Raw genomic sequence first — 17,868 nt, 5'->3', positions numbered from 1 at the left:
TTTAATAAGGAGCGGCAGACATAAGAATGTAAGACGTTGCATCATTTGTGAAAAAGGTTTTTTTTGGACTCATCGGGAGGTCCGCTCTTTCAAAAAGGCCCACAACTTTGTTCAACCGAAACCCAGAAACATAATGCAAATGTATAAACTATATGAGCCAACACATTTTAAAACTACATTGGTCTTAATGGCTGTTTTAATATCTTTAACAGTTTTTGGGGAAATCACAGCTAACATGCGATAGCGAGCGATGACACGGCCCACTTTCGGCTACTTGCACGTGAAAGTTCACTCTTGGCCTTTGGAATCGTAGTTTGACAAAAATAACCCTAACTCAATGTCCCCTTACTAGTTGTTTTTTTTCACATGGAAGATGAAACTATTTACAGCCCCCCATCATCGCTGTTGACCCTGGTGTCAGTTACACCAATTGGCTTTTTTTGTTGGGTGACAGTAGCTCAGTCCGTAGGGACTTGGGTTGGGAACCGGAGGGTCGTTGGTTCAAGTCCCAGTACGGACCAAAGTACAGAGTGTGGATTGGCAAGGTCCACTTACTTGCATTTATTAAGACCGTCTAACCACATCTCATGGTTCGAAGCTAAGAGAGTTTTCTCGCCACTTTGAAAAACCCGTCATGCCAACAGAGCAGAGTAAGACCATGAGATGCAGTTGAAAGCTTCAGAAAATGGGAGGCAGTTGACCTTGAGTTAAGATGCCTTGTTAAACAGGAAATGGAAACTATTTCTCAACACCTGTTAAGGTAAAAGATGATAAAACTGATGGTGGCAGTAAATTGTTTCATCTTTCATGTGCAAACTCATATTAAAAGGAGGGAAGGTCCACAATTTAATACGCACACAGGATTTTTAACAAAGCTTTAATGCAAAACAAAAACTGATAGGCGAATATTTTTAATTTTCCTCCCGTATGCAGTCATGCACATATTACTTTAAGCATTATAATGCTTTCTTATGTATCTTAGTGCGAAATGCAAATTGTATCACCTTAGAAAATACAATCTTATATATGAATTTATCTCCTAATGGAGCTTTTTAAAGACACATATCCTTAAGTAGCGCTACAGTTAGTAGGAAAAATGGCTAGATGAGAATAGCTACAGTATTTTAATTCATATTTTTCAGATCCCACATTCTTAGTCCACCCAAGAGGTCTTGAAAAGAGAGAGAAAACACACCCGTATGGATCAATCTCTCCACAGTCATGTAATGTATATCTGCCTGGCAGCTGCCCTGGACTCTGACCTTTGAACATTGTTTCCAGCCGACTCGCGTGTTGAAAGAAGTGACTGGGGTTCTTCACAGGCCCTCAATTTTTTTCTGGTATCAGTCAGGGGTTGTAAAAACAAAGCTATTTAATGTAGTAAGCGGTGGAAGGGTAAGGTGAGAAACACTTGTGATGAGTTAGGCTACCGTGTCAGATTTGGTGAAAGCTGACTGAAGCTGTGACAGACCACAACAACCTGGACAGTTAACTGGTGTTACGATGCGTTCCATTTGTACTCGGAAGTTGAATTTTAGTCAGAGACACGACCCCCTGGTCTCGCATTGCCAGACCTTCCTCCAAAGCGCTGCGGAAGAAGGTCTGGCTAGTCCACATGTCATTCCGGGATGGGAGAAAAAACGTGTTCTGGTTTATTGCAAAATAGACTACACTCCTAGCCTGGTCCTACCAGACTCTGGTCCACTAGCCTGGTCCTACCACACTCTGGACATTTGTCCAGAGAGTCTGGCCTCTCTCCATTAACAAGTGTTAACTTCCTTGAAGGCGGGTATTCGGTTGAAGTTTAAAACTATTGGATCTGCCATAACCAATCGCTAACGTTTGGTCGTGACGTACAAGTCATGCGCAACAAGAGGGGAGACGGACAAGGCTTATATTTAGCATTAGCATTGATAGCGTTAGCCTTAGCCAACTCCTTCACCACTAACAGAGCGAGCTGGAAAAATCTAACTTTTCCCGAACCCCGTGGGGAGGAGGGCCACAACATCATGGCCACCAACACAACTCAGCAAAGACTGTTCTTGCTCGGGCTTTAACTTCTGGATATTCGGCAGCGTTGCCACAACGGACCGAATGGCTTCGCTCGCATCTTTCTCCGCTGCAACTCTAGCGCACGGCCTCAACCTCGGTTCGCTGATTGGACCGCCAAAAGTTTGGCTGGAGAAAACCCAAGACTATACCGCGAACCCAGACGTAGTACTGAAGGGAAATGAGAAGCGTTAAGTACGTAGGAGGGTGGAGCCAGGCTACTACACGGCCCCCAAACTCAGATTTCAGAGCTTGTAACTCTGACAACCTCCGGTTACCCCGAGCTCAAAATCCCACATGTCTGCTCCGTGCATCAGTAGTGAAAGCTGTAGTAACAGTTATAAGCACTTCTGCCTTATTTATGTCTCACTAAATCAGTCGTACACACTGTCCTGTCAACTTCTATTTGTGGATGTGTTGTTACGCTGTTTGTATGCACACAAAAAAAAACATTCTGCACTCTTATTTCCAGCAGGGGGCGACTCTGGCTCCCAAAAGAAGTCTGTTTCTAAAGAAGTCTATAAGAAAATGACCCTACTTCTCACATGATTTATTACCTCAGTAAACATAATTACTAATTTAACTAATTAATTTCTCCTTTACTTTTAAAAAACTCCAAGCTCTTGTGTGCGACTCCCAGAAACATAATGCAAACTTTAAACGCGTCAACACATTTGAACCTATTGTCTAAATGGCTGTTTTAATATCTTTAACAGTTTTGGGGAAATCAGTTTTCACATAAATGTTTGTTCAGACATTTTCACAGTTTAACATTGGTGTGTGGGGTTAGTGTCAAAGCGATGAAACTGCACACTGCTTGCTGCTTTATTGCGAAACCAGATGAAATCAAATCAAGTTGAAAGAAAGTGTTGGTCCAGCAGGTGATAGTGATTTGGGCTGATTACCACCTCCACAAAAAGTCTGTTTTTCTCAAGCCAAACAGCCTAACAGTGTGCAGACCTACTTTGTGCCCTGCAGTTAAAGGAGAAATCCGGCGCAAAATGAACCTAGGGGTTAATAACACATGTGTACCAAGTCAACCGTTCTCTGGGATCTGTTTTCATGCTCAACAAATGACCAGTTTTAGCGCAAACTGCTAATTACCTTATAAACGCTAGTCGTCGGGGCACAAGGAAAGTAAAAAGAAATCACTATTTCTATCGAACGACGAACGCTGTGTAACCAGTAACAAAGCTCCAGCACGGCGTTCGTCTGGTCGTGACTGTTTTCCCAAGATGCCGCCCGCATGTATACGTGAACGGTACGGTCTTTCTAAACTATCTTTTTAATAAACTGTCTGTACACTTACAAAGTTCTCAATGCTTCGGTTTACATGTAGGGATCCTCTTTATGCTACCGTGGAAGTGTGGTGCTATTATGAGCCTTGGTAGTGGTGTAGAAATAGCGATTTATTTTTACTTTAGCGTGCCCCGACGACTAGCGTTATAAGCCAATTAGCGGTTTGCCCTAAAACTGGTCACATTCAATTAGCATGAAAACATATCCCAGAGAACGGTCAACTCGGCATGTGTTATTAACCCCTAGGTTCATTGTGCGCCGGATTTGTCCTTTAAGTATTTTTCTGTCTTGCACCGGAGCATTTTTTGCCTGGATGTGCCCCCCTCTTCTAAAAGTGGCAACAGTGTAACTTCTTACATCAAAGATAAGGCAGTCGACAGAGGAAACTCAGTTATTGTGTATCAGGATTTCTCATAGATACGGAGTCCTTGAAGTGCCAAAAGATGTTTTGTGTGTGTGTGTGTGTGTGTGTGTGTGTGTGTGTGTGTGTGTGTGTGTGTGTGTGTGTGTGTGTGTGTGTGTGTGTGTGTTTTCGGGATGTCTAGTGCTACATTGTGTTTTATTTCTCACATACACTTACAGCAGCTCTTGGTTAACAGGAATTATGGTCTATAAAAAAAAAAATTGTTTCTTTAAACATTTGCGTAACAGCAAGCGACCAATCACATAAAGACATTCCATGGAGTTCATCCTCTCATATCAACATGAGTTATATTAATGAAACTAATCTGAAGCGCTGCATCTCAAACAAACACGCCGTGTGTTTGCCGAGCAGCCGTCGTGAATTACTAACTTATCAGAGCAGTTATGACTTCCAGGCAGCAGCAACAACAATGTGCTACTGTGTAATACAAACACACTGACAGAGGAAAAATGAGGAGACAGAAACACACACACACCTTTCTATCTAAAATGGCCGATAGCTCTCCGGTGGAAGCACCAAGGCTCCTGGGCTGTGTTTTAAATCGCATACTAACATACTCAATCTGTATGTAGTTGCATACTGCATCCTAAATTAACAATTAAGTATGCCATGTGCTGTTTAGCCAGTGTGTCCTTCATACCTGAATTTATGAGAGACATAAAAGATGTTTTGTATTATATTTTTCTAGGGCGACCATTGTTTGTTTGTTTGTATATGTATATGTATATGTATATGTGTGTGTGTGTGTGTGTGTGTGTGTGTGTGTGTGTGTGTGTGTGTGTGTGTGTGTGTGTATATATATATATATATATATATATATATATATATATATATATATATATATATATATATATATATATATATATATATATATATATATATATATATATATATACACACACATACATATACATATATATACACACACACACAGACACGTCATACAAATAAGTTAAGAATGAGCAGTAGAATGTGAGAGATGCATTCTAAAAGGACACCGATACAAATGCAAAAAGACGTAGGACTATACTATGTCAAACAGTCAGAGTTAAAATGAATGAGGTCGCTATTCAAAATTTGGAATGGACCCATTGGTATTAGTGCATCCAACTTTAGATTACTCCGCAAACTATTCCAGAGAAATGGGGCAAAACATCTAAAGGCTCTCATTCCAAGATTACTTTTTACTGGAGGGACAGAAAGTGTAAGCCAATCCTGAGAACCACTGTTATGAGTACGGCTCAGGAGTGAAGACAGGTATGGGGGGGGGGGGCAATTTTTGTAACAATCCCTTATTGATAAATGATAAAAATAAAATCTAAAAATAAATTAAGGGCTAGACTGCTCTGTCTAAACATTAAGAGGTTTAACGATGTTTGGTATGTAAGCGTTGCTTGTTTGTTACTATTTCTGTCCTTATATTGTGTTTTTTACTATTGATGATTGATTCACTCCCTATTATGGTCTGTCATGGGACTTTACCTGTTCACACCAATCATGTGACTTTTTACCTACCGACCATGTGATCACTGGCCAATGAGCTATAAGAGACAGCTCAAAAGGCAAACCATGTAGTACGGATGCCCTGATGAAGGCCCTGGAGTGCCTGACAACAGCATGGAAAGGATTTCTAAGGAATCAACCTTTCTGTTAAAGAGTAAGATCCTTTTTTAAAACATAAAAACATCCGCAAAATTGCGTTCGCTAAACCCACCAGACTCCACGTAAATAAACAGTAATTTTAGCATCGTAAAATACACTTCAATCAAAGTCGAAAGAAACAAATTAAAACTACGAAAAGCCATTTTCGATCATCTTTCCACTTTTCCAACCATCAGAACTCTAGTTTTGGTTGAAATAAACACATAGTTTACCGATTTACACGTAAAAATATGTTGGCTCTATACACGCTAAAATATTGCTTTTTTAAAATGGAGTCTGGTGGGTTTAGTGCTAGGGCGGCGCTAATCTGTATTGTCGCCCCAAAAAATTAAAACCGGCAGCTGATTGGACAAACGGGCGTCAAGTGGGTCTGGTTTCTCTGGAAATTCAAAGCCAGACTGTCATGGCGGCTTGTTCAGAATACCATCTCATATTGGACTAAAATAGTTCACCGAAACGTGTTTCTGAAAACATTTTAAGAGAGAAATAGGCCGTGCAGCTGCGGTCTTCATCTCAGATCAACGAAGGTCAGTTTAAAAGATTTGACAGATTTTTAGAGACTCTGGTCACGCTCATCCCGCTCCCCGTTTCCGGGTTAGCTCTCCACCAATCAGATGGCTCATTTGAGTCCGACTGCCGGCAGTGCCCACCCCGCTGATTACTGTATACACGTCAAATCGGCCAAAATGAAGGCCGACGGCCCTTCGGACGGACAACGGCACGGAACACACCGAACAGACTCGAGTCACCGACCTCGCCAGACTGCCCGACGGCCGATTATCGGCCCGGTGCGTAGCCTTTAGAAATATCTGTGAATTAACAGTTTTTTTTTTTTTACATTTCAAATTGTATAATTTTTGCTCCGACAAACATTTGTCGGCCATGGAGGTTGGTCTTGGGAGATTACAGAAGTCCACGTTGTCACTTTATTTGACAATTGGCACTTTTCCGACACTTTAGTTTCGGTCGCTTTTTGACGTTTGCCGCTGTTTTTTTTTTTTTTTTTCCTCAACATTTCTGAAGTTTTTTTCCAACGTTTTTTAGAAGTTTACTAACTGAGCAGCTTTCTATGAGGGAATATTTATCGAACAGAAAATGATCTGTATTTTAACTGGGTAATTACGGGGCAAAGTCCCGGTAATAAGCTGCCAGAACCTTTTCTGTTATTTTACAGATTTATTTCTTAAGGAGCGTACTATGCAGTCGCAACGCACTACCATCTCAACTCTATGTCATACTTTGTGTGATTTTGAACACAGCCCTGCACTCCTCTCACTTTCTGCCTCTTAATGTTAGGTTCTCTCTTTCCTCCCCGACGACAGAGAGTCCAGTGTCTCTGTCCTCCGTCTTAATACCTGCTCTGTTCACGTTGTGCCTGATCTGATAGCGATTGTGAGATGAGAGCCGGAGAGAAGAGAGTCACAAGGGTTGGACCGGACAGACACCAAGGCGTCAGGCAAACACAACTCTGCCGATTCAAATCCCTGGTCCTCTCCTAACTCGGTGTGCAAGTAGATTCTTTATCGCTCTTCTTTACAGGAAATCCATCGGTTGTCAAACACTTTGAGTGAAAATCATTTGAAGAATTGCAGATTTGTTTTAACGTCACATTCTTTTTGTGCATGCATGTAAACACAGTCTGTTTACGGTCTCTCTCTATAATTTCACTTGAAACTGTTTTACTATTATAAATTATTGATGATTATTTATCTAAAATCTCGTTGTAAAAAATATTTTGTGAAAGCAGCAATCGTCAACCCTAGATTATCGTCGCAATATCGACATCGATGCATCTGGTCAAGAATATCGTGATATTTGGTTTTTCTCCGCATCGCCCAGCCCTAGCTCAATGATTAATGAACATTTTGTTACACCCCCCCCCCCGGGTGTGTAGCACAGAGTAGCGTTACATAACTCAATGTGTGGTGGGCTGGTTTCAGGAGCAAACATTATCTGGGGCTTCGGCTGACTAAGCATTAAGGCTGATATATGGATTTCGTGATAACAGACAAGATATCGTCTTAGATTTTGGATGTCGTAATATGACATCAGTGTTGTCTTTTCCTGGTTTTAAAGGCTGCATTACAATAAAGTGATGTCATTTTCTGAACACATCTTTTATTTGCCTTTACCCACTTAGTCATTAAATCCACGTTACTGAGAATTATTTTTCAAAAATCTCATCGTGTAAACCCTACAATATCGATGTAAATGGTCAAAAACATCGCGGGATTTGATTTTCTCCGTATCGCCCAGCTCTACTAAGCGGACTAAAAAATGTCTTAGCTTCCGCCAATTTAAATCACCAAATATGTGGCTGTAGTTTTTCAGATCTAGCAGAACTCTGAGTGGTGATTAAGCAGCTGTAATCTCCACAGGAAAGCAACGCTATACTGGACAGCTACTACAAGATTTCTAGAAACTTCCTGACTACGCAGTCTGATATCTGAACTGTCAGAACTGATTGGTGATTGCCTCTTTTAAAGAAAAAGAAAGAAGGGTAGAGGTTAAGAAGTGGCTTTGCGGGAAATTGGAACTTCATGTTGAAAAACCACAGCGTTCCTGCTCTTTTTTTTTATTTAAAAAAAAAAAAGATCATTAAAATGTACTTCCTCTTGCCCCTGAGCCACTGCCGAGCTACATAAACACCCACAAAACTGTTCACCTATGATCATGATCAGCAACTCATGTAAAGAATGACCTCACTTTATAAAAAAGGGACTTTATTTGCACATTGGCTTGTTTATCCCTAAGATGAGTGTCACTGCACGGAATGATTCACACAAGCTGCATCAAACAGGAATTCAAAATAGAGAAAAAAGCTAAACATATATTTAGCCTATATTAGATAAAATATGCATTTGCTGTGACCTATAAAAACATTTAAAAAACAAACAAACAGCTGAGATATTGCACATCCTCGGATTTTAGTTGAACATTTGGAGTTTGTTTGGCTGGACTTTGCATGTTTTCACTCATAAGAAAGTCTTAAAAAAAAAAAAAAAAAAAGGTCCTTGAAGGTTGCATGACATTTCAAAAAAATGTAATCTAAAATTAACTGTTAAACTCAATTGCAGTCTGCAGCAAATTCAATCTCCTGTCGAGTACAGACTAAATCAAATCACCCACTTAACTCCATAAGAGTCTAATCACTACCAACGTGCCATTTCTGCATTAAAAACACATTAAGCTTTTTTGGGGGGTTAATAAACGCCACATGAAGCCACCGGCTGTGACTGTGATTTATAGTTCAAACCGCTTTTCGGAGCAGAAACGCATGCAGGCCAAGTCACATGCAACAGGTCTCTGCACAGACAGGGGGATAACTGTCAGGCAAATTGTAGCCTACACTGAACAAACACACACTATTATCTGCAAGCCGCGGATTAATCAACTCATAACCGACGGGAAATTAAAAAGAAGAACAAAATAAAAAAAAAAACAGGATTTTTTTATTTTTATTTATTTATTTTTTTTTAAATGTCTTACCTCTTTTTCTCTTTATCTGCAGTCATGCTTCTCTTGTTTTTTTGTGTTGTAATTCCCCGACAGTCTATGTTAAGTCCAACTTTAAGGGTCAAAACGGGCTAAGTAACGTGAGCAGGTTTCAAATGGACGTGCGCAGGTCGGAAGCAGCCCTCTGACAGATCATGTCATAAAAGCCTTGGGTTAGTCCATACAAGCTGGTTGGTTGGTTGGCTGGTTGGCTGGTTGGTTGGTTGGTTGGTTGGTTGGTTGGTTGGCTGGTTGGCTGGTTGGCTGGTTGGTTGGTTGGTTGGCTGGCTGGTGGCCGTACAGTCTCAGAACACTGCTGAGGATTGTACCGCCTCTCACCCGCAGAGGAACCCCTGACACCGGCTGCTGCTGACACACAAACCGACGCGCAGATCCGCTCTTTTCCTCGTTTCTTGCTCCTCTGAGAACTCCCGGAGCTGCTCTCGGTTGTCTGACCTGAAAGCTCCGCTGTCACCGAGCCCGGCGCGCTGATTGGCTGGAGCCGCCGCCCCCTTCTCTCCCTGATCAACCCCCGCCCCTCCCGCGCGCGCGCTCAGCTCTCAGCTCTCCTACCTGTTTGGACCTGATCCGCAACAAGTGCGAGCTGTGTCTGCATGGGCGTACATTTGTTCAACAGTTGTGGGGGGGGACAACACACATGGCATTTCCCAAGAGAAGTTTTTGAAGGGGACACAAATAATACAGCCCATATTGTACACTTGTAGAGGACATGTGTAGTTGTGGAACTCCAGTAAGTAGGTTGGCAAACGATTGTAGGCTATTCACTTTAAACATCAGATGAAGTGATTATTTTTCTCTAATACAGATGCTACTGAACTGAACTGATGGTGCGTTCCATTGGTACCCGGAAGGAAGTCAGATTTTTCCGAGGTCAAAGTCAGAAACACACACCACCCCCCGAAAAACGACTCGTAGATCAACTTCGGTGGACAAAAATAATGCACCATAAAAGTCCAACATGGCTGCCCCGTGCGTCAACAGTTGTGAAAGCTGTAGTAACGTACAGCTATAAGCTAACCTGGCTAGAGCTAATGAAAACAATGAAAATCGGACTTGGAAATAGAACGCATTCTACTCGTTGTGACGTCATTCCCTACGCAACCGGTAGGAATCGGACCGGATTAGAACGCAAATTTTGGTTCCTTATTTCGATTGCACTTAATGTGTCGACTGAAATATTTTCCCTCGGTCGCTCCGAAATGGGCGTAAAAATATCACACTTTCTCTGTAGTCTACCGTTAGCTAGCTACCGTAAATGTGGGCTACTTTTAAAATACCATATTTCCCCTCTGGGCTCACCAAAACTGACGGAAAAGCATATTAACCATTCACTGCACGTGAGCGCTAGTAAACATAAGTTTACTTATTATATATTTAAGAACTTTAAAACGTTAATATATTGTTAAAATGAAATAATTTTAATTTTTTTTAAAAACTCTACGCCTTTCTTTGATGTCGTTTTTCAGTTTTTCAAGAATCGGTTACGGAATCAGAATCGTTTTAAAAGTATCGGTTTGGTAATCGTAAAAATCCAAACGGTACCCAACCCTAATGTAACTTCTAGGCAAGTCCCGCCCTACGAAGCAGCCCGATTGGTTGGGGGTTAGGCATTGACCTTGAGTGGTTATGGTTAGGATAGCCGATTGGTCAGGGGGATAGGACCTGAACAAATCGGGTTACGTTACCTTGCGTAAGCATGGATGCCTGGCCAATAGTAGCGTGTGAATGCTATTGAAGGGGCGGGTCTTACCTAGACTAGATTGAACCCGCGGCCGCTGCATCGAGGAGTACACCTCTGTGTAAGAGCACCTGCTCTTACACAGGTGTGTACACACTCCGGTGTGTACAGGGTGAGATATCCAACTATTTAGGGAGGTCCCAGGACATGTGTGCATGTATTTAGAAAAGAGACAAAAACCTTGAAAAAATTATAGAAAAAAAACTCTGAAAAAGAGACAAAAAAAACCTCAAAAATAGAGACAAAACCTTTAAAAAAATTGTTGAAATAAAAACTCAACGTCAAAAGCGCGAAAAACGTTGCCTTGCCTCGAAACTGGTCCATCCATCATCCATCTTCGTCCGCTTATCCGGTGTCGGGTCGCGGGGGGAGCAGCTCCAGCAGGGGACCCCAAACTTCCCTTTCCCGAGCAACATTAACCAGCTCCGACTGGGGGATCCCGAGGCGTTCCCAGGCCAGGTTGGAGATATAATCCCTCCACCTAGTCCTGGGTCTTCCCCGAGGCCTCCTCCCAGCTGGACGTGCCTGGAACACCTCCCTAGGGAGGCGCCCAGGGGGCATCCTTACCAGATGCCCGAACCACCTCAACTGGCTCCTTTCAACGCGAAGGAGCAGCGGCTCTACTCCGAGCTCCTCACGGATGACTGAGCTTCTCACCCTATCTCTAAGGGAGACGCCAGCCACCCTCCTGAGGAAACCCATTTCGGCCGCTTGTACCCTGGATCTTGTTCTTTCGGTCTCGACCCAGCCTTCATGACCATAGGTGAGGGTAGGAACGAAAACTGACCGGTAGATCGAGAGCTTTGCCTTCTGGCTAAGCTCTCTTTTAAATCAACGGTGCGATAGATTGAATGCAATACCGCACCCGCTGCACCGATTCTCCGACCAATCTCCCGCTCCATTGTCCCCTCACTCGCGAACAAAACCCCAGGGTACTTGAACTCCTTCACTTGGGGTAAGGACTCATTCCCTACCTGGAGAAGGCATTCCATCGGTTTCCTGCTGAGAACCTGGTAAACTCGAAACTGGTATCCATTTTAATTTTCACAACTTAATGTACCAAGAGTTAATTAACCATCAAAGAGACTCTGACACATTGTAACAACCAACCCCCCCCATCGCAGGGTCATAGTATAGTTCTTTTTACTCCACAATACTACATTTGTCTGACAGCTTTAGCATTCTGCAGTAGTACTTCAACCTTTGGTACTTTAAAGCTATAGTGTGTAGTTTCTGTTGCCCCCCCGTGAGGAATTCTAAGTAATGACAACAAGTTGGTGCGTCCACGTGATACAAGCCTTCAGTGATTTTTACGATTACCAAACCGGTACTTTTAAAACAATTCCGATTCCATAACCGATTCTTTAAAAACTGAAAAATAACATCAAAGAAAGACTCTTTTATAGAGTTTTTTTAAAAATTGAAAATTATTTCATTTTAACAATATATTGATGTTTTAAAGTACTTAAATATATAATAAGTAAACGTATGTTTACTAGCGCTCACGTGCAGTGAATGGTTAATATGCTTTTCTGTCCATTTTGGTGAGCCCAGAGGGAAAATATGGTATTTTAAAAGTAGCCCACATTTACGGTAGCTAGCTAACGGTAGACTGCAGAGAAAGTGTGATATTTTTACGTCCGTTTCGGAGCGACAGAGGGAAAATATTTCAGTCGACACATTAAGTGGAACCGAAATGAGGAACCAAAATTTGCGTTCTAATCCGGTCCGATTCCTACCGGTTGTTTAGGAACCAGTTCCATAGTGGAACCGGTTTTCGGTACCCAACCCTACTCGAGATTCTGCGCGGGAAAGTCACCAGACGCCACAACCTTCTGAACATAGTCCTACTGAGAGATCCAGAGAGAGTTGTGTGGAGCTGAGAGTCTTAATTAGCTTTGTAGCAACTCATTTGGTAACGGCTTGAATGTAACGGACGTTAATTATTATCAAAAAGTTGCACACTAAAGCTTGTATATTTTACGTCCTCCTCCTCTGTTTGGTAGTAATTTACTGGCATCGTCCACTGAGCCCATAAACTAGATTTATATCTTAACTGCAGCTGACTGTCAGGTAGGAAACTGAAACGTAAAGATAAGATTGAGATAAGATAGACTTTATTAATCCCACACTAGGGAAATTCCTGTGCTACAGCAGCTCAAAAGAAAAACAATGTACACACATCAGAATAACACAAATACACGTGAAATAGACATAGGAGAAAAAAATAAACTTAAAGGAATACGCCACCGTTTGTTGAAATAGGGCTTATCACGGTCTACCCTGGCTCTAGATAGGCGGGCCAATGCATTTTTTGTCTCAGTGCAAGAAATTAGGTTGTTTTTTTTGTCTTTTGTTGGCTCAGTTTAACTCACAACATGCTAACCGGCAACATAGGATTCCATTCACTACGCTAAGCTAACTAGCGGCGGCGCTGCCGGTGTTGCCGGTGGTGCACCGGACTAAAACAATGCATGTACAAAAAATGCGTTGGCCCACCTATCTACAGCTAGGGGAGACCGTGATGAGCCCTATTTCAACAAACGGTGGCGTATCCCTTTAAAGTATAAGAAATAGAAAAAATAGAATTAGTTATAATAATAATAATAATAGCAATAAAACAAACATATTTACACAATAAACACCCTTCTATAAACAGACAGTATATAAACACAGATATACAGATGAGTGAGGTGCGGATGAATGAAAACTGTATCAATCTGTGTTGGCAGCTCAGGTTTAGGACAGCAAGAGCTGTGTTTAAACATCTGGGCTCACTCATCTCGAATATATGACAAGAGCTTTTAAGACTTGATTTTTTTATTGATTTTTTTTACAGTACAACTTTTAACAACCCGCGCCCTTGTCTCGTCCCAGCCCACAACAACATGTCTCTCTTGACCTCAGTGGTACTAGAACAGCTAAAAAAACAAAATGCTAATTATAGGACAGTGTCACGTGTACAGAACAATAGCACCTCCAGCAAAGCCACGATACGCACAAATTCAAAAACAAGTCTGCTGTCACCCTCCAAGACAAGTCTCTGTCCTCCCCCCGCATTATATCCGTCTGTAGAAGCTCCCCTATGTCTCCTTTTGTTATAAACTGCTCAAATGGTTTCCAGATTTCCTCATCCATCCATCCATCCATCTTCGTCCGCTTATCTGGGGTCGGGTCGCGGGGGGAGCAGCTCCAGCAGGGGACCCCAAACTTCCCTTTCCCGAGCAACATTAACCAGCTCCGACTGGGGATCGGCGTTCCCAGGCCAGGTTGGAGATATAATCCCTCCACCTAGTCCTGGGTCTTCCCCAAGGCCTCCTCCCAGCTGGACGTGCCTGGAACACCTCCCTAGGGAGGCGCCCAGGGGGCATCCTTACCAGATGCCCGAACCACCTCAACTGGCTCCTTTCGACGCGAAGGAGCGGCGGCTACTCGAGCTCCTCACGGATGACTGAGCTTCTCACCCTATCTCTAAGGGAGACGCCAGCCACCCTCCTGAGGAAACCCATTTCGGCCGCTTGTACCCTGGATCTCATTCTTTCGGTCATGACCCAGCCTTCATGACCATAGGTGAGGGTAGGAACGAAAACTGACCGGTAGATCGAGAGCTTTGCCTTCTGGCTAAGCTCTCTTTTCGTCACAACGGTGCGATAGATTGAATGTAATACCGCACCCGCTGCGCCGATTCTCCGACCAATCTCCCGCTCCATTGTCCCCTCACTCGCGAACTCCTTCACTTGGGGTAAAAGTGAGGTAAATTTCCTCATGCACCCCCCAATTTGTTTTTAGTTTTTAATATATGGCACAATGTATTCCCATGGAGTGTTTCCATGGAGAGATTATCTCTACATGGACATACTGTACATTGCGCCATATTCTTGATCCAAGCACCAATTGTAGATGCCTCCATTTTCTTCCAGATGAGAGCTATAGACCTTTTTTCTTTTTTTCTTTTTTTTACCTGTACAGCAAAATCAATACATTTATATTCTTGGGGTTTCAGATTTAGATTGATGTTTTTTTTTAGACTTTTTAACATGATATGAACATAGGGTGACAGCAAAAACAGAAGCAGAGAGGCTGCAGCAGTCCAGCCTGCGTCGTCACAGTTGCTGATTTTCTCACTAAACACGTTAAAGGTCTCGCCACTTTTTATAGAAAAACTCAGAGACAGATAACTGCTTCTAGCGATCAACAGCGTCTTCCTCTGTCCACGTCGCAAACATTTTAGATGGAAAAGATTACCGAAGAGAATTTCTAAAGCGATAACTCCTCCTTGGTGGAGGTGAGATCTCCCTGGGTGCTGGTTCTATGCTTCTAGGTTCTATGGTAAGGTCATTGAAAAAATAAATTCATATCTCGTTTTTTGTGTACTCGCTGAGTTCATATTAAGCCTAATTTGAGGCAAACTTACTTTTAAATGTAAAGCTCTACTTTAATGGCCAAAATGTGACATCAAATGCAAAACTGGAAACACATTCTCACCTACGTCACATGAAACTGGAAATGGAAACGATGACACGAAACAGAACATTTTCTTTGACATCATGATATTTAATTTGTTTCAAAAATTAAAATACATCTTCACATCGTTTTAAAATACAGTACATTTGGCACACAGCGTAATAGAAAAAAACATATCGCCATGAACACAAATGAAGGGCATGAAGAAAAAAACACAAACACAGGTCAGACGTCAAAATGTACATAATAAGCTTCACAAATACAGGGACTGCAAATCAAAAACGAGTACATACAGTAACATTCTGCTCACGACCCGAGGAAGATACATGTAAAATCATAATACTGTTTCCAAGTTTGAAATCAACCTCATGCCAGCCACTGTGTGTTCAATTTAACTTGAATAAGAACTTTAAAAAAAAAGACAATTAAAAAGGACTTTTCCTACATGATTTCCTTTTATGGAAATAGCTTTTGGCATTTAGCATGGAGGACTTCTGAGAGAGAAAACCCTTTTTTTGGGTCGTAGCGGGACAAACAGATTGACCTTTTTTTAAATTAAAGACAAAAAACAAAGATGCGACAGGAGACATTAAGAGAGGAGAGAAATGATGGACTGCCGAAACATGGTGGTTGGGAAGTTGGTTGGCAATCAAACAGTCTTCAACCCTTGTGTTGTCTTCCCGTCGACGTGAACTTGTTGGCCATTTCGGGTCAAAATTAAAAAAATGAACTGTTTTTGGCGGGGGTTTTTAAACGTTTCTTTTATTCATGGTCAATAAAATTAATTTATAGGAACTTATACCTCATTTTTTTCTTTAAAAAAGGCATACATTATGAATTATTATGACTAATAGTTAAGATCAGAGGATGTTGAGTGGATCACAGACTGGTATATGTCAAAAGCTTGGTCGGGATACTGTTATGAAACCATTCAAACATTTTAAACACCCAAAAATCAATTCAAAATCAAGTAATCATTAATTTTACCTGCGAAGAATGCATCCATGTTATTTTTGGGCCATGTGGTTGAAAGAAACCCATATTTCACATATGAATAACTTCAAAAAACAGGTCAAAGACAACACAAGGGTTACATCAGCACCGCTGTATGTGTGTGTGTGTGTGTATATGTATGTGTGTGTGTGATCCGATCACAAATGGACAGCTCTAGGTACAGGTGTGAATGCACCCGAGGACACATTGAGGCATGGAGATCAGACCGTGTGTACGTGGATGTGACCCGGGCCACATCCAAGGACCGCCCACTCAACTCACGTCCTCTCGGCGAGCGTAGCGTTCTTAAATCTTTGTTCACGACGTCCGGAAAGTTTTCGAAAAAAGCCTTTAGAGATGTGTTTAAAGTGCGTCATACATATACAACGTGCGTGAAATAATTATCACTTTTATGTGTCCCAAAACTAACACTAGTACAGTAGTCCTCTGTGTACCTGTCTGTGGATGAGGCTAAAGGGAAAGAAGAAGAGGATGGGAAGAAGAAATATAGGAAGAAAGAGAAGCTAATAATAGAAGAAATACAAAACTTTTCATAGTATTGCACATGGAGTTTTCTTAAAGATGTTCTGGAGTCAAACACACACACACACACACACACACACACACACACACACACACACACACACACACACACATTACGACATACAATCTTTCATGTGGAATCATGAGTGCTTGATTTGTCATGTCAGAGACGCGTTGTTATGGAACCCACGCAACTATTAAAAAAGACCCGCCCTTCAATAGCATTCACACACTACTATTGGCCAGGCGTCCATGCTTACGCAAGGTAACGTAACCCCATTTGTTCAGGTCCTATCCCCCTGACCAATCGGCTATCCTAACCATAACCACTCGACGTCAATACCTAACCCCCAACCAATCGGGCTGCTTCGTAGGGCGGGACTTTCCTAGACGTTACGTGGGATCCATAATAACGATTACAGTTACTGTAAGGGTTGACCGTTGGGATTTTAACGTTTCCGATTTCGATTCTGCTTATCGATTCTGGTTCCTTAATGATTCTTGATTCTGGTTCTTTGAGGGAAGGGTTGAAAACAGATCACATGTTTAAGGGCGCTTTCACACCGATAGTTCTGTGGACTCGGTGCTATTCGGTGGGCGAGGTTGCAACATTGTTGCATTTTTCATTTGGATTTGTTTGGGTTTGCATTCCCACTGCACTTTGTCAAACGCACCAAACACTGTAAACACACGACCGAAAACGGTCGCTTGTTTATTGGACAGAATATCCGAAACTCGCCAACACTTCTGGTCTCAGAAATAATGGAGCAACACCAACTTTATAACATCTTGGGTTTCCTGGTTCTGCTTTAGTGTTTCTAATAATTTAGAAGAAGGCGAACAATGAGCAGTTGACAGACAGCGAGTGAAGGAGAGAGAGATGATGATGATGAGGATGTCACAGACGGCAGCTTATGAATCTGAAAGTTATCATCCCTTAAATCATTTAGAAGTCTGTAAATTGAGTGCACGGTGAAAATAGCAGGCTAAAAACGGATTGCGTTTTTACCGGAAGTGAACCCAACTCTAGTAGCCTAGAAATCTAGACGTACCCTAGTCGGGCCAATCACATTGTGTATAGAGTCGGTGGGCGGGGCTTAACATAATGACGGCAGAGTTGCGACGGTTCCACGTGAATTCCCTGCTGCTGGAATCGGCTTTGGCCGCTACTCTGGAAGAC

At 42.1% G+C, this 17,868-nt stretch overlaps 1 protein-coding gene across 1 annotated transcript in view; it reads right to left on the bottom strand.

The window, feature by feature from the left end:
* The window catches only part of epas1b (endothelial PAS domain protein 1b), a 79,040-nt gene extending 69,879 nt beyond the window's left edge, over positions 1-9,161 (bottom strand). The window contains exon 1 of the mRNA XM_028603296.1: positions 8,924-9,161. Within this exon, the coding sequence (XP_028459097.1) occupies positions 8,924-8,949 (26 nt within the window). The 5' untranslated portion in view covers positions 8,950-9,161. The remainder of the gene's footprint in view (positions 1-8,923) is intronic.
* Between the last annotated feature and the right edge of the window lie 8,707 nt (positions 9,162-17,868).

The sequence above is a fragment of the Perca flavescens genome, chromosome 17, assembly GCF_004354835.1.
Source record: "Perca flavescens isolate YP-PL-M2 chromosome 17, PFLA_1.0, whole genome shotgun sequence".
Taxonomy (NCBI): domain Eukaryota; kingdom Metazoa; phylum Chordata; class Actinopteri; order Perciformes; family Percidae; genus Perca; species Perca flavescens.
Note: the sequence above shows the minus strand (reverse complement) of the source record. Positions and strands in the feature narration are given on the sequence as shown.